The sequence below is a fragment of the Medicago sativa genome, chromosome 7, assembly GCF_051527215.1.
Source record: "Medicago sativa cultivar Bolivia chromosome 7, Bolivia_mono, whole genome shotgun sequence".
NCBI classification, from domain to species: domain Eukaryota; kingdom Viridiplantae; phylum Streptophyta; class Magnoliopsida; order Fabales; family Fabaceae; genus Medicago; species Medicago sativa.
The window spans coordinates 80,077,381-80,103,184 of record NC_140755.1 but is presented as its reverse complement, the minus strand read 5'-3'; the positions used below and the strand labels follow the sequence as shown (position 1 = coordinate 80,103,184).

The following is a 25,804-nucleotide window of genomic DNA, read 5'->3' as shown; positions in this document are numbered from 1 at the left end:
TTTCATCTCTTGCTGTTTATTTTTGTTTGAATTATTTTTGTCACCCGCTTGATTTGATTGCTTGGTATTAATTTGCTCCACGCATCAAGTTTATTATTGGTGTGTTTTTTCACAACGAATTCACAACAAACATCTATCATAATATTTATGAATTATCACTAGTGCAGAAAACACTTTTTAAATCAGGTGAATATGACTTTTTAAATCGGGTGAACATCCGATTTATAGGTGGCCGATTTAAAAAGTGTATTTGATTTTAAGTCAGCCCCCTTTACCCGATTTAAAATCGTTTAATTTAAATCGGTTGAACCCATCTAAAATCTTTTAATTTAAATCGGTTGATACCATTTAAAAAAGGCTAACAAGAGTCAAAAATCTATGAATTTAAATCGGTTCACCCCATTTAAATTCTCTCTATATGGTACTGAATATAATATGAAATATCATATGATCAATGAAGGTATAAAACAATAATATTAATTTACTAAAACTTAATGTGTGCTTACTAGTACATGTCAAATTACAAAATAATTCTAGACCACAATGTGTCTTATCATCGGCCTTCTATTTTTCCTCCTTGCCAATAACCTCACTATGGCCCAAAGCATCAACTGAATCAATAGCAGTAATCATTACTTGAACCTGTACAATTAAGAAAACATGTTTTAGACTCTACTTATATTTTCATTTTATAAATTCAGTCTTATAGAATGGTGAACCAAACACAAAGGCAACAATGGACAATAGCATGACAATTGTTGGTATGCCAAATCCCCAACCCCAACCAGTATTGTCTTGAATGTAAACCACAATAGTCAAAGCACTTAAAGAAGATATACCCATGAAGAAAAAGTACCAATTGAAAATGTTCCATTTTCTTGATGCTACACCTTTTTTTGACATATCAAATTGTTCTCCTAAAAAGGGCACAACACAAGGTCCAACACCTCCAAAAACTAGCCGCACCTACCACAGCTCAACAAGCAGCTCAAAAAATTCCTTTTTATCGCTTTAAACAATCCCAAGGATTCCAACTTCACTCATAGAATATTTCAACAATTTACTATATAAAATACATACGAACAACATGATAAAGAAAGCATGAACATCAAATCTAGTCTATGAAAGAGCAAAAGAAAAATAGTCGGTCAGTCACCTTCATTAGCCCTTCAAGCAGTGGAAGTGCTGTTTCCAAACTCCGTTTGAAGTCACTTGCTAAAGATGGAGACATGGGTGTGCAAATTCACGAGTCAACTGAGCTTGATCTACAGCTCTGTCTAAACGAAAAATAGCATAGGTGAGAACACAAAAAGGACTATTTGAAATCATACAGTTTGGTTGACTGATATTAAATTTAATTAAATTCAGTCCATAAAGTCTCAGTTAGTGGTACTTCATATTTCAAGTACACGCAAATCAAATTGAATAAAATAAAATCTTGAATTCCAAAACTATTTTTCCAAAATAAAGTCATCATTATCAAGTTAATTAAATAATGCTAAAAAATAATACTTGTTACAAAAGAGAAGGTGCAATTTTCATGATTCAAAGACAGATAAGATTAGGACATGCAATAACTTACTAGCATTGAATTACTTGTTTAATTTCCAACCACACAATGCATCAGACAAGGAAAAAATTAAAGCAAAAAAATATGTTCAACACCAAAAAAAGGATGGTATTACTTGTTTAATAAATGGAATACACGTATATAAAAGGATGTTAGATCATTAACATTAACAAGTATAGAAATTTGTACTTTTCACCAAAAAAAAAAGAACTTGGACCCAATGGTTTGACTAAATTACAATACCTTCCCGAGAGTACGAGAGTGTCAACCAAAGCAATACCAGCAACACCTCCAACCAATGATAACATCAACATCACTTTAAATTTCTCTGATTTAAATTCTCCGACATCGATACTCGTCACAGTTTTGGATACGCTCATTCACCTTCTCTGTCACATAGCAATTTTTTTCAAGTTCATTGGAAACCTTATTCACCTAATATTATTGGGCAAGGCATTCTGTTTAGATGAATAGAACGGTACTTATGAAGATTCAACATAGATGCGTCAAATAATTGTAAAATATCTAGAGTGACATGATTAAACTTGTAATTGGGAAAAAAGAAGTTTGCTGATGGGGAAAGGAACATACAATCGCTCATGGTTCACATTCAAGCATACTTAATGAATGGAAGACATGTATAATAAAATAAAGGCTTCATGTGTTCAATCAAGTTCCATCATTATAAGCTTGATGTAAAGATCAAAACATGCTTCTAATTAAAATCTATTCAACCATTATACAGCCTACTGACCACATGAGTTACTTTGGAGTATCTTTTAGCGCCCAACAACATTTGAAGGGCTCTGCACATAAAACCAACACATAATGACAAACCAAAATATAGGTAATTTAAGTAATAACCAAATGTATATAACATGGTACTGATACTCACCTGTACCATAGTGTAACCAAAAGAGAAGTATATTGCTTGAGAGGGCTTCAAGCATACTGCCTTGACATTCCAAAGTTACAAATTTTCAAAAACCTTCCTCTCCATGTTCATATTCACCTTCTTTCGTGCTTCAAAATCTCCAGTGTTCTTAACTAACATCTTCATCAACATCAGACCTAATGTTTGTGCTATCTGAACAACCACCAACTTCTGAAATTTTAACAAATGAGATCCAATTCAGATTTAGGATTCATATGAGAATTAGGGGTTGGATGAAAAATTGAAAGAGAATTCAACTTGGAAATGATTCCACATATCCCATTAACATGTAAACTATCAGAAATTGAGACGCATACAAAGTAAAGGAATTCCAGAGAATCAGAGTTGCGATAATCTTGTATATTTTATTCTGATTGGCACAAGATTGCAATGGTTATTTATTAGTATATCTAGCAAACACAATTTATATTTTAGGCATATATCTCAAGCCGTAAACCAGGCTTTGTAAACACAGTTTTGTTTAAAACAAAATGAATGCAGTAGAACACTAATGAGTTTCACCTGACTAACGAACAAACTTGAGGGAAATGTAAAATTATAACAACAATGCCCAATATGAGCTAAAAGTCCATCAATGGTAAATGCAAAGCAAAACAAAGCCCTCAGTCCCAATCCCAAAGCAAAACACGCACGAATCGAATGTGAGCATAGTTTGCATTAGCATTCATAGGAGAATTTGCATTAGCATTCATAGGAGAATTTCTCATCAATAAGACTCACAAGCTATAGACCTAAACTATCTAAAATTACAACTAGACAAGTGCTATTTAACATGAGAGTATACTGCTTTCTTTTGGAGTGCTTATTACCGTCCAACCATGACATATCTACTTACATCACACACACACACATATCCACAAGTCTATAACTGCGTATCATATATTCCTAAAAAAAACTGTGATTATATTAATTATTCCTTGTGGCCTAACTCAAGTGGCATAACATAACTATTAGATAGTCACCACCAGGATACTATGCCCCATCGCAAAGGTGTTCCTAACCTTTCTTTTTAAATTCCCACTCACCAGAATGATTGCGAAGATATTTTTTAAATCAATTTTACAAATCATAATACCTATAACAATTAAAATTACAATAACACAAAGTTGATAATTACAATTAAAATTTACCCAGAACAATTCAAAATCAAAAACGAAAATCAAAAACAATTAAACAATTGAAAAACACAGAGATTAGAGAATTTACCTAGAAATTACGATTTCGCGGCTACGAAGACGAACACGGTTTCACGGCGATTTGCGATAGCTGCTGAGAAACAATTTCAAAACGAAAATCAAAACAAAAGAACATAGATTGAAGTTAGTTCAAGAAGAATTTGAGTTAGGTTACCTAGATTACGGCGAGTGCGGCGAATATGAAAAATCGGTTGTGAAATCTGAGAACGAGTCTGATATGAACGATTCAAATGAGATTGAGAATCGGTGATAGCGATAATGCAAAGAGCAATTAGGGATTTGGTAATGAATGAGAACAACAATTAGGGATTCAATTAGGGATTTGGTGATGAATGAGAACGGTGGGGTTTGGAGGTCGATTGGTTGTTGGTGGAGGTCGATTGGGTTGTTGGTGGAGGTCGATTGAGAACGTTGGGTTTGGAGTTCGATTGGTTGTTGGTGGAGGTCGATTGGGTTGTTGGTGGAGGTAGATTGAGAACGCGTTTCACGAGTGAAGGGGAAAAGGGAAAGTGATGGATAATGAAAAGTGAATTTTTTTTAGGAGGGTTAGCGCTTTACATTTGGTTTTTTGATAAATAGTTTTTAAATGGGGTCAAACAATTTAATATCATTAGAAGTTAAAAACTTTTCTTACACCCAGCTTTTTAAGTCATGTGGATAGCAACCCATTTAAAATCCTTGATTTAATAAGTGTTTTTTGTACTAGTGTATGAATTAATTGGGAGATAGAGTTCATGCAGAATTTTCAACATGGAAGATCCTTTTCCCTTTAATTGTAGGTTGTATAGCTTTTATGCGTTATTACTTATTAGTATATGTGCTCAGACTAACTTTGTTGAATTAGTACTTACTAGTTACTATTAATTAAATTGAAAAAGTTTCGTAAACAAATTATTTAGCCCAAAAAGAGCTTATTGATATAACTAATTCATAAATTAGTTTTTTTAGTCAATTAAAAAATTATTCATTTATCCTTTGTGGAAATAAATGAAAAATTAACCCACTCTGCTTTACCTTTATTAAAAGCAACAACTCTTAAGCAATAATACATGAACACAGACAGTCATACACCACTAAGCATCCCAAAAGTAAACATGACATGATATATACAATTACCAGGAAAGCTTGATAAGATAAAGCATATACGACTTGACTTAGAGAAAAAAAGATAAAGAAAATACTCAAATAGTTTGATGATTTAGTGGAGTTGTCCAAGTGTGATATGTGAGAACTGTTCCACTAAAGGTGATTGTGATTTTCTCATCAAAAGTTCTTTTGAAACAAAGTAAACATGACATGATATATACAATTACCAGGAAAGCTTGATAAGATAAAGCATAGACGACTTGACTTAGAGAAAAAAAGATAAAGAAAATACTCAAATAGTTTGATGATTTAGTGGAGCAATATTGACTTAGAGAAAAAAAGATAAAGAAAATACTCAAATAGTTTGATGATTTAGTGGAGCAATATTGACTTAGAGAAAAAAAGATAAAGAAAATACTCAAATAGTTTGATGATTTAGTGGAGTTGTCCAAAAAAAAAAAAAGATAAAGAAAATACTGAAATAGTTTGATGAGATGATTTAGTGGAGTTGTCCAAGTCTGCCGTTCCACTAAAGGTGATTTTAATTTTCTCATCAAAAGTTCTTTTGAAACATAAGGTCTAACTCATCCTTACAAAACCGGCTTGTACGGTGAGGAGTGCATCCTCTTTATACACTCTACTCAAGAATCATGAATCATATCTATCCGATGTGGGACTAAATCCCACCGAGGTGTTGGCCGCTAACACACCCCCTCACGCTTCAGCCCGGCCCAATGGGCCTGAAGCATGGAGATGCAGCCCGGCCCAATGGGCCTGAAAGTTTATACACTCTACTCAAGAATCATGAATCATCATCATATCTATCCGATGTGGGACTAAATCCCACCGAGGTGTTGGCCGCTAACACACCCCCTCACGCTTCAGCCCGGCCCAATGGGCCTGAAGCATGGAGTGCAGCCCGGCCCAATGGGCCTGAAAGTTTATACACTCTACTCAAGAATCATGATGAATCATATCTATCCGATGTGGGACTAAATCCCACCGAGGTGTTGGCCGCTAACACACCCCCCTCACGCTTCAGCCCGGCCCAATGGGCCTGAAGCATGGAGATGCAGCCCGGCCCAATGGGCCTGAAAGCATGGCCAATGGGCCTGAAGCATGGAGATGCAGGAAGCCCAACGCATGGAGATGCAGGAAGCCCAACGATGGACCCGATAGGCTCTAAGACCATGTACCATGTTACCATGTTGAAATTTAAGCCTAACTCATCCATACAAAACTGATTTGTATGGTGAGGAGTGCCTCCTCTTTATAAACTCTTCTCAAGAATCCTATCTATCCGATGTGGGACTAAATCCCATCGAGTGTAGGCCGCTAACACTATATACATGGAGCATGATTTTTGGTCAAGACCCACATATTTAGTAGACTTGACAAAGAATTCACTTTCCCCAACACGGATATCCTAGCCTTAGCCTAACCTTGCATCGCCTGAGAGGATCTTTCTTAAGCTTTAATCGCTTATCCGCTGAGGTCAGATAACATGATAATCATTTTTAGATATAAACAAATCCCCCATAAGTTGTATTATCGTTGGCCTTCGATTGAACAGTATCATCATTGCGCGGTAAAAGCACAAAAAACCGTTGGAAGTCCTTACCTCAGCCAACGAAATCGATTATTAAACCCCTTAGTTCTTGCTGATTCAGTAATCTAGTAATACTCCTCCCTTTTCTAACTAATCCAGAAGCTTTCGTACTTGACTTTCTATGGCTAACGACTCTCTGCTTTTGCTTTTCAAGGTTAAATTGAAACTGGAACCTTTTTTGTTGGAAGGAATGATGAAATGCCTGAAACCTGTTTGCTAATTTTGTGTTCATTCGGTTACTCTCTTTGTACTTTTTTTTATTTTTTTTCAAGCATCCTAATGGCTAGATCACACACTTTTTGAAGTGTGGAGAAGTGGGGAATCCGGGTTCGAACCCCAACCCCTATAAATAATGTCTCTGGTAGCTACCAATTTTGCTACACTTACGGGACTCTTTGTACATTTTCATCTGTCAAAGAGTCATGTATCATGTTGTCATGTGAATTTAGAGAACTGCATTTAATGCTTAAAATGAAATTGCATTTATTTGTAATGTGGATCAGAAAGGTGCTGTCAAATACTAGCAGTTATACCGCAATAGTGATAAAGGAATTTGAACAAACAGCTATTGTTCCGCGAAACACTATTTAGTACAAAGTTTTGTCAAATAACTCTATAGTGGCGCTAATACCAGTTTAGCATAGTAGTATTCAAACAAACCGCTATTTTCCGCGATCAGTGATTAACAAAATTAGATCTGAACTCTGCGCTTTTGCTTATTATCCTTTTTAATCGAGTTTGTGTTTGTGTTTCATTGACAGATATGTAATCACCTTGAACAATGCTGTTCTCGCTGAGGATAAGCATAATGCTTTCTTTACTTGATCTATTTTCTATTCACATTGGTTAGTTCCTTGCACCCTCTTAAGCTTCAATTGTAAATGGATGCAATGATGTGATCATTTTCATAAGTAAAGAAAGCTTTTATTGATATAATTAATTCATAGATTAGTTTATTTTTCAGTCAACTAAAAAATTCATAAATTAGTTTGTTTTTCAGTCAGCTCAAAAATTATTAATTTATCCTTTGTGGAAATAAATGAAAAATTAACCAACTCTGCTCTACCTTTATTGAAAGCAACAACTCTTAATCAACAATACATGAACACAGACAGCCATACACCACTGTCCACTAAGCATCACAAAAGTAAACATTACATGATATATACAATTAGGAGGAAAGCTTGATAAGATAAAGCATAGACGACTTGACTTAGAGATAAAAAGAAAAAGAAAATACTGAAATAGTTGGATGATTTAGTGGAGTTGTCCAAGTCTGATATGTGAGAACTGTTCCACTAAAGGTGATTGTGATTTTCTCATCAAAAGTTCTTTTGAAACATAATACATGGTGGGGCGAGAAGATGGACTCTCACTCAAGCAAGAAAATGCCAATCTTGTAATCAAGATGATGTCCCCAACAATTGAATTTGTAGGTTGAGGAGGGCGGTTGTCTAACACATCAGTCAACAGCAGATTATAAGTCATTGTTGCTGTAGATGATGAGAACAACGAAGAAATGAAATCTGCTGGATGCTTTCCCAGAAGGATTTCAAAACAAAGAACTCCAAAGCTGTAAACGTCACACTTCTCAGTCACTTCCATCGTCTGAGCAAACTCTACAATCAAATTAAAATTTTGAAGTTATAACCCATGCAACAATTAATAGACTTTTGCATAAAATATGGGTGCCTCCCTTAGCACGATAATCTGAATTCTGGCCATCACTAGCAAAGTAGCACATGTATATAGCCAGACTAAAAGTTATATAACCTTTATGTATACATATATGTTCTGTTAAAAAAAAAATGCTTGTTGTTCTGATTCTCAAGTTGTGAAAGACTAAATCCGTTATAATTCCAACTCTCGTTGATTAGAAAATCACTTGTTTACAATTTACTCCACTTTTGTATACTCTAATTCTTGCTTAGGGATTAAACCAATATCCCTCTAGTGGTATCAATCCCCATACAGAATTCCAATATAAAAAATTATGTAAATTGCAATGACGTGATCATTTTCATTTCTATATACAAAGGAAAACAAGTCTAACCTGGAGCTGCATATCCATATGTGCCTGCAAATGCGGTCCAGCTGCTTGAATCAGGCTTTAGAAACTTGGCTGTTCCAAAATCAGAAAGTTGAGCTTCATATGATATATCCAAAAGAACATTCTTGCTAGATATGTCACGATGAACTATTGGAGGTATGCAGTCATGATGCATGTAGGACAAAGCTTTGGCAACACCTCTAACAACATTCACCCTCTTTTCCCAATCAAATGCAATGGCTTGTGTGTCATTGTTTAACATTTGAGTCAAAGTTCCACCTTCCACGAACTTATAAACCAAAAATGAGAATCTTGAATGTTGGCAATATCCATAGAGCTTAATGATGTTACGATGCTTGATTTCTGTCAAAGCTTGAATTTCATTTTCAAAGGCTTTGATATTGGGCCTCTCCCCATCTATTCTCGAATGAAGTTTCTTCACTGCAACAACCATATCTGCAGACAACTTTGCCTTGTAAACAGATCCTTCCCCTCCCACTCCAATGAGATATTCATCATCAAAATTATTGGTAGCTTCAATTATATTCTCAAACATCATTTTTCCATCATGACTCCATATGGAAAAGACTTCTTCTGCCTGTGCTTCATTAGAATCTTTATCCTTGTTTTTTGTCTTTCTTGCTCTCCGATGAAGAATATACATTGAAATTCCCAACCCACAAAATACTAGTACTAGAGCACCTAAGATAACAAACAATACTAGTAGGAGGGACTTGTGGCTCTTTTGACTGTGGTTGGTATGGCAAAGGACTAAGCCAGTGTGATTACCACACAAGCCTTTGTTATTTTCTAATGATTCAATTGGAGCCTTGAGAAAGGCTGGATTATTTGGTAGCCTCCCTTCTAACTGGTTGTTTGATATGTTGACATAGGTCAAGCTTGACTGTGCATCCTCAAAACTGGACGGAATGGTGCCAGAAAGATTATTGCATGACAGATTTAGCTTTTGCAAGTGCTTCAACTCTCCTAGCACTGTTGGTATTGTTCCACTCAACGAATTCCCGCTAAGATCAAGAGATTCAAGAGGCTGTGACAGGATAAAGTCTGAGGGAATTTTCCCTACAAATTTGTTTTTGCTCAAATTCAGGTTCCGTAACAAGGGCAACTTCACAACTTCTTTTGGTATTGTTCCACTCAACATGTTTCCTCCTACATCGAAATCTTCAAGTTTCTGTAGCAATCCAATTTCACTTGGAATATTTCCTGAAAATTGATTGTTGCTGATCTTAACTTCAAGTAATGATTTCAGGTATCCAAGTTCCTTTGGAAGCTTTCCTGTTAAGTGGTTTGAAGAAAGGTGGAGCTTGCCCAGCTGGTTTGCCTCCAAAAGTGTTAATGGTATGACACCAGTGATATTATTGTTGGATATCATGAAGTTAGTAAGATTAGGGCACTTCCCCCAGTTTGGTGAAATGTGTCCATGAAATTTATTGTCACTCAGTTCAAGGTATTCCAACTTCGGATATATACCAAAATCTTGTGATATATCTCCTTCTATTTGATTATCCTGAATTCTGATTCTTTCAATGCTAGTGCAGTTTTTTAAACTAGTTGGTACTGGACCGGTAAAATGGTTGCGAAAAGCACTGAAGAATTTTAGAGATCCACCAGAACATATTTGAGGTGGCAAATTGCCAGTAAAATCATTATCGGCTAATTCAAATATATCCCACTTGGTAAAGTTATATAGGCTTTGTGGAATGCTACCATTAAGTTTATTGGTGCTCAAGTCCAAGATGATTAGCTTTGTCATATTTCTAATTGTTTCCGGAATAGTTCCAGAAAGATTGTTTTCAAAAAAATCGAGGTTGGACACATTGATCAGATTTCCAATAGAACTAGGAATTGATCCAGAAAGATTGTTTTGATACAAACGGAGGGCGAACACATTGATTAGATTTCCAATAGAACTAGGAATTGATCCGGAAAAATAATTATTGAATAAGTATAAATTGTATAGTTTTGTCAAGTTTCCAATGGTGGAAGGAATAGGTCCAGAAAAGTAGTTGTCAGCAAGTATAAGGTCAGTCAAATTGGCCAAGTTTTGTATCGAAGGAGGGACTGATCCAGAATGGTTATTGCTATTAAGGTAGAGTTTGGACAAGTAAGACATGTTCCAGAAGGATGCTGGGATTTGTCCAGACAACATTGTGTTATCATTAAGGTAAAGTTCATTTAAACTGGTCATGTTAGCAATTGATTCTGGGATGGTACCAGATAGAGTGTTCCTTTGCAAATCCATAGCACCAAGTTTTGTCAACATTCCAATTTCTCGGGGAATGGAACCAATACGGCTACAGTTTGCAAAATTTAGACGCTCTAATTGGGTTAATTTACCAATCTCACGAGGAATATAGCCGCTAGAAAAGTTGTTGTTTTCGCAAAAGTCTAGATATGATAGTTTGGACAAGTTTCCTATGGAATTAGGAATTTCCCCACTTAGCTGACATACAGAAAGATCAAGGCCTTTTAAGGTCCTTAATGTCCACATTTCTTTAGGGATGGAACCTTCAAGTGGGTTTACAGAAAAGTTCAAAACATTTATTTTGGACATGTTACCAATTTGTGGAGGAATGGTCCCATAAAAGTGGTTGTTGTAGATATTTAGGATGAGGAGGTTGGGGAATGAGGAGAAACTAAGAGTGTGGAGTTTACCTTTTAGTCCATAATTTGCAAGATTTATGGTAGAGATGGATTTGGATTTGTCACACTGAATTCCTTCCCAGTTGCATGGACTAGTAGTTCTTGTCCAAGTTGACAGCAGAGCTTGGCTGTGGTTGTCAAAGCTATCTTTCCATTTCAGTAGAGCATTTTTTTCATTTGCTTCATTGGAAAAACCAGCAACTTGTTGAGGAAAAATGATTGTTAAACGAACCCAAAGTATTATGAAGAGAATCTGCCAACAAGCTAGATTCTTGGTGAAATTGGGTACCATGGTTCTTCAAGTATAAAAGGATATTTTGGATATTATAGCTTTAGCTTGCAGATTCTATGGAATGGATGTTATATTGTGTGGTGAGGATTGATTTTGGAGTTACGTTGTGTGCTTATATAAAAGAAAATAAAGAAGCAGCATTATTCAATGACTCAAGTACACTTTTGAAAGTCTTGCACAAAGGTAAAGCAAATTTATCAACTTAGCTTTTACTAATCATACTTTTTCCAAAGCGTGTGCATTATTTTGGCCTCCACTTATTAGCTAAGCCTCATATTTCACGATTTATAATTTTCTTTTGAATAAAATTTGATTATCTTGGAATCATTTTTAATTTCCTAATCACACTTTTTCCAATGTGTGCATTATTTTAGCCCCCACTTATTAAACTCATTTTTCACGATTCATACTATTTGCTTTGAAGATAAATATGCTTTGTTGCTTTTGTAAACAGTAGATAGATGGTGAATACCCTACTATATATTCATTAGTTGTGCATTAGTACACTACCAAATCCTCACCATGGATTTAAATCATTTATCAAATTTTTTAAAATAATTAGCTTAGATTTAAAAATAACTAATTTTTCATATTTCCAATATGATCCAACTACTATTTGATGGCTCAAACTACTATTTTTGGAAAGGTAAGATGAAACTCTTTCTCATATCCCAAGACACATATATGTGGGTTGTTATCACATGGAGATTTTGTTCCAAAGACCAAAGAAAATGCCATAAAAGAAAAGAGTGCATGGTCAACTGATGACAAAGCTAAGGTATTACTAAACTCTAAAGCTAGATTATTCTTATCATGTGCACTAACCATGGAAGAAAGTGAAAGAGTTGATGAATGTAAAAATGCTAAAGAAGTATGGTAAACTTTAAAAATACACCATGAAGGTGCCTCTCATGTCAAAGAAACTTTAATTAGTGTCGATTGGTGAAGTAATAGTCACTTTGTTTAAAAAATGCATATACATGTTACATGTGAAGCACAAATACTTTAAAATTGATGACGTACCGTATCCGATATGTATCTTGCACCGATACCTGCACGATACGCCCCGATATGTACCGGGAGTGTATCTGACAATTAAATTTTATTTTTTAAAAAAACAAGCCGATACATTTTAGATACTTCGAATATACATAAGGGATACGATGATGGAAAACCGATACACACGAGATACATGATTTTTCTATTGATTTTTTCCTTTTTTTTCTTAAAAAGGAATAGAGGAAAGAAATGAATATTAGTGTTAACTCAAACACTTAACTATTAAGTAATGAATATTAGGCAATGATGTTCTTTTTGGGATATAGATGTATAGCACTAACGATGTTCTTTTTAGGATATAGTATGACAGAATAAATGTTCTATTTTTGAGATATATGTAATTGACTAAACATTGATGTTCTCGTTTTAGGATATATCATATATATGTAATTGACTGATTGTCACCTTCTTTATTATAAAAATTACTTGTATTTATATTTTGTTATTACTTGCCGTATGTTTTGTCTCTTTTTGTTTAGAGAACGTTGTTGTTGTTAATTATAATGGGTGAAGGAAAATTCATCGTTGTCTCCTATTGTTATTTTACTAGTATAGTGACCCGTGCCAAGCACGGGAAATAAAAATCTTTTTTGATCAAATGTATAGATTTTATATTATGTTATCTTAAAATTATAAATGTGGTTATAATTTAAATTTGATATGGAAAAAAATATCATCTTAATGTTGTTAATTTTGTATATATTTTGAAATATCTAAACATTGCACATAACGATTAAAGTATTTGGATTTATACTTATACTAATTATTTGTAGTATAAGATGTACTCATTGTTAAACTTAACATATGTAATATTTATGCAAAAATACGCCGACGTACTGTATATTATTATTTGTTGACATAATATATTTTATTAATCATAAAAACTAAAAAGATTATATTTTTTTTATATAATAGTCAGTGTCAGATGTATACCCATAGCCTGTGAATGCAAACATTGTATTTTTTATGGGTGTGTCTAAATATAGTTTGGGCTACAGAAACGTCGATTGTTATTTGTTTTTATTTTTTACAAAACCAATGGTCTAATGTAAATTTGTATTTTGGGGTAACAACGATGTAAAAAAAAAGTTATGCGTACTGTTATACCTGAAAAGTGCATCAATTAAAAGTCAATGGCAGGAGGATCTGCTTATATAGAAATTGCATGTCCTGTAATGTGATAAGTGCTAAAAAGTGTTAATTTCATGTTATATTTTAAGCACTTTTTGTTACTTGTTCTGCAAGTTATTGTAGGAAAAGCCGAGAAATAAGCGTTAAATGCCTTATTACGCTTTACTTATCATTACTCTATCCTTTTGTGCAGGAATTAGCCCAAGACATTGATCAAAGAAGCAAAATCATGAAAAAGTACTATTTGGGCAGAAGCTGATCCAGGAAGCAGGCAGCTCGCACCCAAACTCGCATCTGCGAGTGCCAATGCGAGTAACTCGCAACTGCGAGCTACCTAACTCGCAACTGCGAGTTAGGGCGGTTTGATCCCTTCATTTATGACGTGGCAGCTCATCATTGGGCCTGAGAAGCAACTCGCATCTGCGAGTGATGTAGCTCGCATCTGCGAGTTCAGGCAGGACAGAAGTCTTTATATAGCCACTTGCTACTCTTTGGAGAGGATCTTGTCATATCTTAGCTTGATATTTTCTTAGCTTCTCTTAGGTTTTAGTTTAGATATTTTCATAGAGAGAAGTAAGGTAGTTCTTCATAGAGTGAGATTGGTTTTGGAAGTTGGATCTTAATACTTTGTTGAGACATCACAAGTGTAATGAATCCTTCCTTTTCAATCCATCCTTGCATGGCTTCCATGATGATGTGTAGCTAAATACCCTTTGTTGGGATGAGAGGTACTTGATCTTTGCTTAACATGTAATCTTTTGATCTTGCAAAATATGTTTCTAGCAATTTATATTCAATATTGTTGTTATTCTTGTGTTAATGCTTTCAAGGAGATTCAAGATGCTTTGGACACAAACTCTTGAATCTTGAGCTAGAATAGCAATATATCTTAGGTTAACTTACTTGACATCTTTGTTAATCTTGTGATAATCACCATAATCAAGAGCTAAATGCTTTCGTATAACTTAACCAGGCTGGACACGGTCGATTAGGTTATTCGATCGACTTTGTTATAGTTTAAGGAATTTGGACACGAATGTTTAAACGATAACTTAGAAATAATTATATCACTTTGGACACGAAGGATAGTTTAGAATTGATTGTGATAATGTTGCTTATGAAGCTAGAATTCGTATGGATCAATTAGGTTACGTGTGACGCTTGGTTAAGGAACGCTACTCCTAACAAGTTTTAATCCTTATCTTTCTCAACTTTTACTTTTCGCAATTAGTGTAGCTAATCACTTTTCAAACAAACAAGTACTCTTAATACTTTGAATGATAATTGATGTTAAACTGTCATTGATAACGCACTATTCCCTGTGGAGACGATACAAAAATACTTACCTCGTTTGATGCTAAAAATACTTTCATCAAAATGGCGTCGTTGCCGGGGAATGGTGTTTAGTTATCATAGATAGTACTATTGATTTATCGTTTTAAGTATTTGTATATAATCCGTAAATAGTTTTCTTTATTTGATAGTTGTTTGTACTAACCCCTCTTTAATAAGCAAAGAAAAGTTTCTTGTTAGTTGTTTCCGTTTCAGATCATCACCTAGACAAAATCATGGCTGATCATGGTTATAGCAACTTCTATACTCCACCTGAGTATGAATCCTATCCTCAGTATCAGCAACATTCTTATGAAGAGGAACGAATGACCAATGTGGAAAATACTTTGAATATCTTCATGCAACAATCCATGATAAACATGCAAGATACCAACCAAAGATTGAAGACTTTATCACTTCAAATTGAGTTGATTCAAGCACAAATCATGGATAACCAAGCCAACAATCAATCCACTCTTAGAGAACAAGAAAATAATCCAAACATGTTTGAGAGAGTTGGAGAGATTGTTGAAGAAGTTGTTGTTCAAAATGAGGAAGTTACAACATTAGAAGAATGTGGTGCACCACACAAAGACGAACTTCCTCAAGAAAGGTCAAATATTGAAGTGGCCAACACTGTTGATAATGGAGAAGTGATAGAGGTGGTAGAGAAAAAGGAACGGTTACTTAGCAAGGAAGAAACATTTGAACAAAAGGGGAAGAAAGTGAGCAAGGCTGAAATAGACCGGGTCATTGATGAAATTTACGCCTTGTTCAAATCAAAGTTAAGGAGGACATGGACTCCACATCATCTGTACTTAAAGTTCATGGAATTCCTCCCAAAGAGAAGGAACACAAAGGATGATGTATTGTCCGTCTCATTTTGGCCACCCTAACGAAAAAGGCGTCGAGCTAACGACGTTAAACAAGCGCTTGTTGGGAGGCAACCCAATTTTGTGAGTTCATTTACTGTTTTAATGCATATTAGGTATTAAAGTCATGTGCATGCATCAAATCTTCCAAAAATAGAAGTCAAACAGAGAGCAGAATTCTGAACTGTCCTAACTCGCAACTGCGAGTAAAACAGCTCGCAACTGCGAGTAAACTGGTCATTGACCATGTTGACTACCAATTCACTCGCAACTGCGAGTAAATCTACTCGCAACTGCGAGTTAGTGCAGTTCTGACTGTTTGCTTCTGCTGTTTGCTCATTTTAGCACATTGACTTAAATTTTGTTTTATTAGTACTTTGTTTTATGTTGAATAATGTGTTAGCACTTTTGGTTGATTAAGTATTTCATTTTGTTTTGAAAATTGTGGAAGTTTCTTGCGTATCACTCTTGCTTAATTTCAAAGCTCAGATGATTGATAACAATTCATAGTTGTGATTAAAGCACAAAGCCAAGGTACAAGTTTCCAGTTTTTCTAGGTTTTTACTCGAATATGGAACGAGTACTTTGCGTAAATTTCATTTCATTTAGTTCTTTACAATAATTTATTTATTTCTGAACCACGTAGTACTAGCCTAAAGTGAGGAAACCTCAAATATTTGTACATATGCAAGGAGACCGGCTTTCATTGTTTAACTCGTTTGTGTTATGTTAAATCCAATAATTGTTTTAAATTGTGTGAAGGCATGGAAGTGATCAAGGCACATTTTTTGTTATTGAGTGAAACTTACTTGACCACAAATAGCCTACCTTGTGAGAAGAGCGAGTATTTGCTAACCCACTTGAGCCAAATAAATTGGAGTCATCAATTATGAACTGTCAATTCATAAGCACAATGCTTGATGAAGTTGCCTTTAAATTTTTCAAAATTCAGTTCATCTTTGACGCACTTTAGGACTCTGATATGTTTTTAATTGTTGAACCCTAAACTTTCATTGTTATTTGTCCCTTTGGCCTTAGAGTAAAGGAACATTCAAATAGGGTGTATTTTGATTCAAGTTGGGGAGAGAAGGTAGATGTAAATCTTATGTCAAGTACTATGGTGTGATTTTATCTTTGATCAAGACAACATGTTGTTGTAAATACAAAAAGAAAAGAAAAACAATGTGTACATGAAAAGAAAAAGAAAAAGATAAAAAGAAAGAAAAATCCAAAAAGAAAATAAGTTGTCAAGATCAAAGTGCTTCATGTTTAAGCACCAAGGGTTTGTAATGATTGGTAGGAAATATTGTGAATTTTAATGGTTGATACAAGGAATGTTCCTCTTTGATAGGCTTTTTGATTTCAATTGCCCCACATATGACATTTCTTTTGTAGCCAAGCCAAGTTATAACCCTCAAAGACCTTTTGATCCATGTTTTTATGCCTTTTGAAACGATATTTGGATGGACACATAACTTGATTGGAATGTTAACTTGATTGCCGGATGTGTGTTCATAACCCTCATTCATTTGATTTCAATTGTTTATCTACTTTCATAGAAGTGTGTTAGGTGTGGTTCGTAAATAAATATATTATTGTTTTTAAATATTTGACATGAACTTTGTACTTAGGACTCATATCATGTTAGTAGTAGAATTTTAGATTAGTTGGAAACTTAGACTTGCCCGCGCATTCACTTTTAAATCATTCATCTGAAAATATTTTCAAAGCCTTTTTGTACTTGTGTCTTGTTATTAACTTGTTTGATTTTCAATCTTTTGTTTGAGGACAAACAAAGAGTTAAGTTGGGGAGAGTTTGATAAGTGCTAAAAAGTGTTAATTTCATGTTATATTTTAAGCACTTTTTGTTACTTGTTCTGCAAGTTATTGTAGGAAAAGCCGAGAAATAAGCGTTAAATGCCTTATTACGCTTTACTTATCATTACTCTATCCTTTTGTGCAGGAATTAGCCCAAGACATTGATCAAAGAAGCAAAATCATGAAAAAGTACTATTTGGGCAGAAGCTGATCCAGGAAGCAGGCAGCTCGCACCCAAACTCGCATCTGCGAGTGCCAATGCGAGTAACTCGCAACTGCGAGCTACCTAACTCGCAACTGCGAGTTAGGGCGGTTTGATCCCTTCATTTATGACGTGGCAGCTCATCATTGGGCCTGAGAAGCAACTCGCATCTGCGAGTGATGTAGCTCGCATCTGCGAGTTCAGGCAGGACAGAAGTCTTTATATAGCCACTTGCTACTCTTTGGAGAGGATCTTGTCATATCTTAGCTTGATATTTTCTTAGCTTCTCTTAGGTTTTAGTTTAGATATTTTCATAGAGAGAAGTAAGGTAGTTCTTCATAGAGTGAGATTGGTTTTGGAAGTTGGATCTTAATACTTTGTTGAGACATCACAAGTGTAATGAATCCTTCCTTTTCAATCCATCCTTGCATGGCTTCCATGATGATGTGTAGCTAAATACCCTTTGTTGGGATGAGAGGTACTTGATCTTTGCTTAACATGTAATCTTTTGATCTTGCAAAATATGTTTCTAGCAATTTATATTCAATATTGTTGTTATTCTTGTGTTAATGCTTTCAAGGAGATTCAAGATGCTTTGGACACAAACTCTTGAATCTTGAGCTAGAATAGCAATATATCTTAGGTTAACTTACTTGACATCTTTGTTAATCTTGTGATAATCACCATAATCAAGAGCTAAATGCTTTCGTATAACTTAACCAGGCTGGACACGGTCGATTAGGTTATTCGATCGACTTTGTTATAGTTTAAGGAATTTGGACACGAATGTTTAAACGATAACTTAGAAATAATTATATCACTTTGGACACGAAGGATAGTTTAGAATTGATTGTGATAATGTTGCTTATGAAGCTAGAATTCGTATGGATCAATTAGGTTACGTGTGACGCTTGGTTAAGGAACGCTACTCCTAACAAGTTTTAATCCTTATCTTTCTCAACTTTTACTTTTTGCAATTAGTGTAGCTAATCACTTTTCAAACAAACAAGTACTCTTAATACTTTGAATGATAATTGATGTTAAACTGTCATTGATAACGCACTATTCCCTGTGGAGACGATACAAAAATACTTACCTCGTTTGATGCTAAAAATACTTTCATCATAATGACCAATATATAGACATGGCAACGGGGCGGACCGGGGGCGGGTTTGAGAATCCCCGTCCCTGCCCCTGCTTCCATGCACCCGTACCCGCCCCCGCCCCCGCCTCCGTCCCCAAACCATATCAGGGGTAAAAATTGAACACCCAACCCCGCCCTCAACTCCCGGCTCCGCCCCCACCCCCACCCGCGAAAACTTTATTTTTTATAAAATATTTAAAAAATGCATATTTTTTCATTTTTTCATAGCAACAAAAACACAATAATTATATTAATAATTATTTATCTAATAAACTTTTTTCAAAAGAGCAAAATAATTATAATAAATATGTTTCTAAAGAGTAATATTATATTAAAATAGGTTGGTACTTATGGAAATAAGATTATAAAATTTAAGAAAGAAAGTTTTAAAAAACGGGTGCGGGGTGGGGGTGGGTGCGGGGTGGGAGTAAGCATACCCCGCACCCGCCCCCGTACTAAAACTCCAAATTTCCCCCACACCCGTACCCGCACCCGGTTAAATCGGCTTTTCCCCGTTAAATTCGGGGCGGGGGCGGCCAGGTCTTGCGGGGGCGGGGTTTGTTGCCATGTCTACCAATACGCCTTACAAAGAAATTAAAAAAGAAAAACGACTTCCAAACAATACGTAACTTTAGTTTTTTAAATTATAGCAACAACAATTCTAAAACATAGCCAATGATCATACTTTTTGAAAAACTTCACGATACACAACATTTTTGGTTTCCTTGCAAACATTATTATATTCATCCAAGATGAGCAGCTTTAAACCTTTTCTAGAAGTAACTCGAGAGACAACGACATAGAGTTGTCCATGCGTGAACACGGGCTTAGGAAGATAAACTCCCACTCGAGATAAAGATTGACCCTGACTTTTATTTATTGTCATCGCAAAACAAAGCGTCAATGAAAATTGCATGCGTCTGAATTTGAAGGGTAGTTCTGGATCACTCGGAATAAGATTCATCCTGGGAATGAATACCCTGGTACCTGCCCTTTCTCCTGTAATTACAGTAGCAACTACCGTGCTCTTCCCTAGATGTGTAACTGTCAGCCTCGTACCATTACACAGTCCATTGGCCTGATAGATGTTTCTCATCAGCATAGCCGGACATCGCACCCTTAGTTTCAACCGGTGATTTGGAATTCCAGAGCTCTTAATACCATTAAGAAATTCTGTTGTGAAATACTCGCTTTGGACATCATAATTTTCACACGATCGACAAACAGAATCAGAGTTTAAATACTCTTTCTCTTCACTTGGAATCAGCGACATCATATATTCGTTAACATGCTCAACTGAATCAAGCGTTGGTGCGAGTATTCCCCTTTCTTTGAAAAATAGCTAGTCACCAATGTTATCATTCAAATCAGGATACACAAAGTTTATAATTGACATCAATGGATTTGTTGTGTCCGATATGAGCAAATATTCAGGAATTTTTACCTTCATTTCACCATTCTCATCCGAAGCGTCATTGTCGTCTCCAGTTGAGAGTATCCACTTGCCAAAATTAGGAATTTCTTCCTGCTCTGCATGCTCTGCAGGTACCAAAATGCACCCAATCTCATATTAACAGTAAGCTTCAACAAATTACAATAAGCCCATATCTTTGATGAATTGATTGAGGCATCAACAATATCCTGCCTCGTTCCTTTTCGGACAACAGACAATATCTGCTTGAAATCACCACCTAAAACTACTGTCATTCCACCAAAAGGTCTAAACTCGTTTAGGGGATCATTCTTGGACATGACACATTGATCGGTCAACTGCCTCAAAGCACCATCGGTGCATCAATGGAGTCTCATCCCAAATTATCAACTTTGCAGCGCACACCAGGTCGGCCCTAGGACTATCCTTTTCCATCGTAAGCGATGATGCCTCATTAATCTCAATAGCGACTGTCAGCGTCGAGTGCGCGGTTCTTCCACCTGGTAATAGAAAAGCCGTTATACCGCTGGATGCAACATTCAATACAATTAACCCCTTCGATCTAACAGCATCTGACAATGTTTTCCATATAAAGGTTTTTCCAGTACCACCGTAACCATATAAGAAAAAGAAACCACCGTCGTCAGAACCAACAGACTCCATGATCTTGTCATGCACACATCTTTGTTCATCAGTCAACATCAGCGTGTGTCTTATCCAGTTCATCTTTGTTGTCAATTAGCTCATCAACGATAAGCTTGTTTGTGAAAGTTGGCATGTCTGCTGCATTTGGCCTGGGCATAGATTTGAAGTCAATAAGAGACCGTCCGTTTTCCTGAAGCAGCATTTCAATTTCAATCAAACACAGCTTCTTCAAGTCATCGTCACTGATACGCAGATCTGCATATTAAATGTAAAGTCCCGAAATTAATATTAACACCTTTGCATGCATATGTGTGCACGTTGAAGAGAAAGATAAAATATTAGCTTTATATGAGAATTCTTTATATTTAAACATATCAGCTTAAAAAATGTAGAAAATGCTGAATGGTATCGTAGAGTTAGTAACTCTTGGTTTGTTCTTTACTATAATTGCCTCGTCCATGTCATTTGCACCCTGATGCTAAACTCGTCATCCCAGAATTCCAAGCAGTATTTGACTTGTGTTGCTTCAAAAACAACAACAAAGGAGTACGCAAAGAGAAGTGCAGTGGAGACAACACCAAAGCATATCTCAGTGGAGACATGTTTTTACTTTGAAGTTTTACGTTACCTCTTAATGCATTTTAAGTGCAGATTTTCCTTTTAAAGTTGCATAATGACACGCCATTTGTTCTAATTCTCATCAATGACAATTGCAACATGTTCTGGCCTTAAAAAAAAATATATCATTATATCTTGAAACATGTCTATTTTCACTTCTGTCTTTGTCATAAAAACTAAAAATGATAGTAAGAGAATATATGCAATGCAACGGAAAAAATGATATTAAAGTTACGACTCAATTCTTAATCGAAAAAAGCTTCTTTCAGCTTAACTCAAACTAAAAAAATAAGCTTATTTGTAAAGGATTTCCCAAGCCATTATCTAATTAACGCGAAAATAAATAGATATAGAAACTGCTTCAAAAAGATGTCATGAATGCTCACTAATCTAGATAACGTGAAAAATTAATCAATTAAAGAACAATTTTGTGGCGTTGATAGTAGGTCATGCATTAACCTTATGTTGTTTGCATTATTTGTGGGTGTGTTAGTGTCAGTTCTGCGCTGCTATTACGTGATGTAGCCGCTGGCTGGGAGGCTTTTGTGTGTGCATAATTGCTGTTGCGTCCGCTTGGCTTTTCTGTTTTTTAGTTGCAGGTATTTCAGCCTGTTGTAGTGCAGCTTTGCTGCCGTGCAGCTGCGATTTTTTAGAGGATCTTTGTGGGCATTAGGTTGTGAGACAGGGGTACTCTCGTGTAGGCAGCACCACGGTTTGTCGTGGTACTTTGCTAGGTTTGGTCTTTGATTAAGGCAACCTAGTGTACTCCTCGGCCTCATGATTATTGCACCCGACCCTTGTATATGAATTTACCATCCGCATATATCTCCCTTAGATCATACCCCTATTCAAGCCTTCAAAACACTCCCTACATTCATATTTAGGTTCCCTCATAGAAAAATATTTTCTCCTAATGGTATATTTAGAATTAAGCCTCCTAAATCATCCCAAAATTTACTTTTAAAGTTTTTTTAACCCTGCCCAGGGTGCATAAGCACTAATGATATTAAAGATGTATTGTTCCACTATAACTTTTAGGAATATGATATGATCTTCTATCCTTTTCACATCTATAATATCCTTCTTTCATTCCTCATCAACAATAATGTCTACCCTATTTGTCGGTCTAACTTATAACACTAAAGACGTATTGTTACACTATAAATTGTATAACTATGATATGATGTCCTATCCTCTTTACATATACAACATCCTTCTTTGATTCCGTATTCACTATGATGTCTACCTCATTTCTCGTTCTAACTTTATTAGTGTACCAATTCTAAAACCTTGAACTATCTAATTCTTTCGCCCTTTCATCCACCCACTTAATTTCATGATATTAAAGATGTATTGTTCCACTACACTTTTTAGGAATATGATCTCCTATCCTTTTCACATCAATAATATCCTTCTTTCATTCCTCACCAACAATAATGTCTACCCTATTTGTCTGTCTAACTTGTAACACTAAAGACGTACTGTTACACTATAAATTGTATAGATATGATATGATGTCCTATCCTTTTTACATATACAATATCCTTCTTTGATTCTGTATTCATTATAATGTCTACCTCATTTCTCGATCTTTGTTAGTGTACCAATTCTTAAACCTTGAACTATCTAATTTTTTCGCCCTTTAATCCAACCACTTATTTTCCTATATGCACGTACAATAATCTTCCTTCTAGTCATAGCACCAACTATTTCAATATATTTTTCTATAAGAGTGTCTATATTCCATGTTCCAAAACTGATCATACTCTCTTGTACTAACTTCTTTATCCACACATCATTTTTAGAGGTCCATATTACACCTCAAAATGAATGTGATACAAATAACATACATTTTACCCAAACCATGGGTCGTTTATGCGTATGATGGTTTATCGAAAATTATCATTGATAGTTGAAAGACCAATTTTAAAAGGCTATATTGTGGTAGCAAAATATTTGCATTGATTTTGCTAGGCTGTATTTTTTATTCATTGTTTGAAAAATGGAATATGTTATTTAGTATATCAATAATATTAATGGGATTTATACCGTCTTCAATAATTTTTATTTTTAAACCAAAAGTGGGCAATTAGAGTATCACCTCACCAAAATATATTAAATAAAAAATATATACAATAGAAAAAGAGGAGAGACCAAACCAAAACTCTCAGAAATTTAAGAATCTAAAGTTTGATAAACCAAACTTGTTTCCAACAGAATACTCACTAATTTGGGCAGAGATGCTATTGCAGTTAGTATAATCATTAAGAGTCAGACCTAAATTTGCTAAAGCATATAAGCAAAAATTTAATTCTCTATAAATATAAGAAAATATAACTTTCATAAGCATATATGTTCCAAATTTGTTAAACACTCATACAAACTTCTATAAGTAGCTAGCATTTCTCTTTATATATGTTTATATTTGGGTTTCTTAATTAAGATTTCTTTTGTCAAAAAAAAAATTTAAGATTTCTAAAACTTTTTTATATATACATTCAAAAAAAAACTTCTTTATATATGTTTAAAATTATATTTGTATAAAATTTGTTAAACACTCGTACGAACTTCTTATCGAAGTCAAATATCTCAAAATTCAATAATTTTTTATATACACTTAAAATTATGTTTGTATAAAATTTATTTAATAAAACACTGATAAAAATGTCTCAAGTAAGTCGAATATCTGTAAAGATTAAAACCAGTTTATATGTGATTAATGCATTAAAATCACGTGATTCTCCTTTATTTCTCCATTAAATATCTAAGGTATTTTATTAATGATATTAAATCGATTTAAACAAAATTAAATCATTTAAATAATGTGATTCTCATTACCTGTATAGGAGTAAAGTAGTCATTAATGAGAATATCTTCATTAATATTAAAATGTGATTAATGATTTAGAAATTTTTTAAAATATGATTCTCATTAACGAAATATATATATATATATATATATATATATATATATATATAAACACAGCCCTCTCATTAAGGAGAATATCTTCATTAATATTAAAATGTGATTAATGATTTAAAAATTTTTTATTACATTAATATCATTTGTTTTTTTTATGGTCCTTTTGAATATTTGTATTTCTTCATCAGTTTGAAAACAAATCTTTATTGTTTGATGGTGAACAACGAAGACCATATATAGAACTTGAGATTCTTAAAATGCTTTTCCAAAGAATAAATATTTACACCAACAACACAACACGATAAGAAAGTGGTACACACCATATTATTGTAGCCAATATACATATGATTTACTAATAAATCCTTGAATGTCTACACATGACAATTGTCCACAAGTTCATTATGAATATTTCTAAAAAAAAATAATCATTATAAGCAGTGGTAGATGTGAATCCTTTAGTTATTTTCGTTTTTTTATTAAAAAAATTGATAAAATTTGTCATTTATTATTCTTAATGATTATCGAAAAATAATAATTATTCTTGCTTTTTTTTTAGGCATTTTATACTTACTTGTATAAAACTTATAAATATTACCATGTATTGGACCATGTGAGATTGAATCCGTAATCCTTATTTGTAAATGATAAAAAGCAAATTACTCCTTTGATATTATACCAAAAATATAATATTTAATGAGTATATGTGTCTGCAATTAAATGCTCAAAAGATCTGCTCCTAGCAATTATGTTTTGTCTTAAGCCAATAGCTTCTTTTGTTTAATGAGTCAATTGATTTTTGAAATTATTGTGAGACCATTATTGGTTAAATTTTACTTAGACTCAGGTCAAACTCCATACTATCATAGACCTTCCATAGAAACTGGAGGGTCAGCACAAAAAATCATTATCATTTAAAATTATTATTTGAGAGTTTAGATTATCAGAAATTAAGAAAGTAACTTTTTTTTTACATATATTACTTCAAAAAACCTTTTTTACATATATATAATTTTGTTTTTTTTTATCATGATGACCTACTATATTTATCTCTTTTTTTTAGGGATATTATATTCATCTTTTTAGGTGTTAATATTTATCTGTATATTTAATTTTAGCAACATTGTTGTGGTAAAGGGATGAAGATAATAGGAAAAAAAAAAGTCATATATATGATACAACACTCATCAAAGAAATTAAATCAATAAAA

The 25,804-nt window shown here is 34.3% G+C and overlaps 2 protein-coding genes and 1 long non-coding RNA gene across 8 annotated transcripts; 1 reads left to right on the top strand and 2 right to left on the bottom strand.

Moving 5' to 3' along the window:
- Nucleotides 1–448: 448 nt before the first annotated feature.
- On the bottom strand, nt 449–4,249 carry LOC146909018 (uncharacterized). 6 transcript variants are annotated; one of them, XR_015020366.1, is made up of 7 exons: nt 3,876–4,249; nt 3,732–3,794; nt 2,466–2,675; nt 2,325–2,376; nt 1,814–2,005; nt 1,157–1,273; nt 449–642 (listed from the first exon to the last, which is right to left on the bottom strand). It is a non-coding gene; the product is annotated as an uncharacterized LOC146909018 (long non-coding RNA). The 6 variants fall into 6 exon arrangements; XR_015020361.1 differs by having other exon boundaries at nt 1,157–1,277; nt 1,814–1,959; XR_015020364.1 differs by having other exon boundaries at nt 1,814–1,959.
- A 3,214-nt stretch (nt 4,250–7,463) lies between these two features.
- Nucleotides 7,464–11,511, bottom strand: LOC146909017 (uncharacterized). Its single transcript, XM_085729777.1, has 2 exons — nt 8,470–11,511; nt 7,464–8,035 (listed from the first exon to the last, which is right to left on the bottom strand). The coding sequence occupies exons 1-2, from the start codon at nt 11,420–11,422 to the stop codon at nt 7,674–7,676; spliced, it is 3,315 nt and encodes a 1,104-aa protein (XP_085585903.1). The 5' UTR covers nt 11,423–11,511; the 3' UTR covers nt 7,464–7,673.
- Nucleotides 11,512–15,315: 3,804 nt separating this feature from the next.
- On the top strand, nt 15,316–15,899 carry LOC146909016 (uncharacterized). Its single transcript, XM_085728013.1, has one exon. It carries the CDS (start codon nt 15,316–15,318, stop codon nt 15,838–15,840), a length of 525 nt encoding a protein of 174 aa, XP_085584139.1. The 3' UTR covers nt 15,841–15,899.
- Nucleotides 15,900–25,804: the final 9,905 nt, after the last annotated feature.

Excerpts from the sequence above, each read along its gene's own strand:
- LOC146909017 (XM_085729777.1), bottom strand. The coding sequence starts at position 11,422 with ATGGTACCCAATTTCACCAAGAATCTAGCTTGTTGGCAGATTCTCTTC. Across the intron at positions 8,036-8,469 it reads ATATGGATATGCAGCTCCAG|AGTTTGCTCAGACGATGGAA; the intron begins GTTAGACTTGTT and ends ATTTGATTGTAG.
- LOC146909016 (XM_085728013.1), top strand. The coding sequence starts at position 15,316 with ATGATAAACATGCAAGATACCAACCAAAGATTGAAGACTTTATCACTT.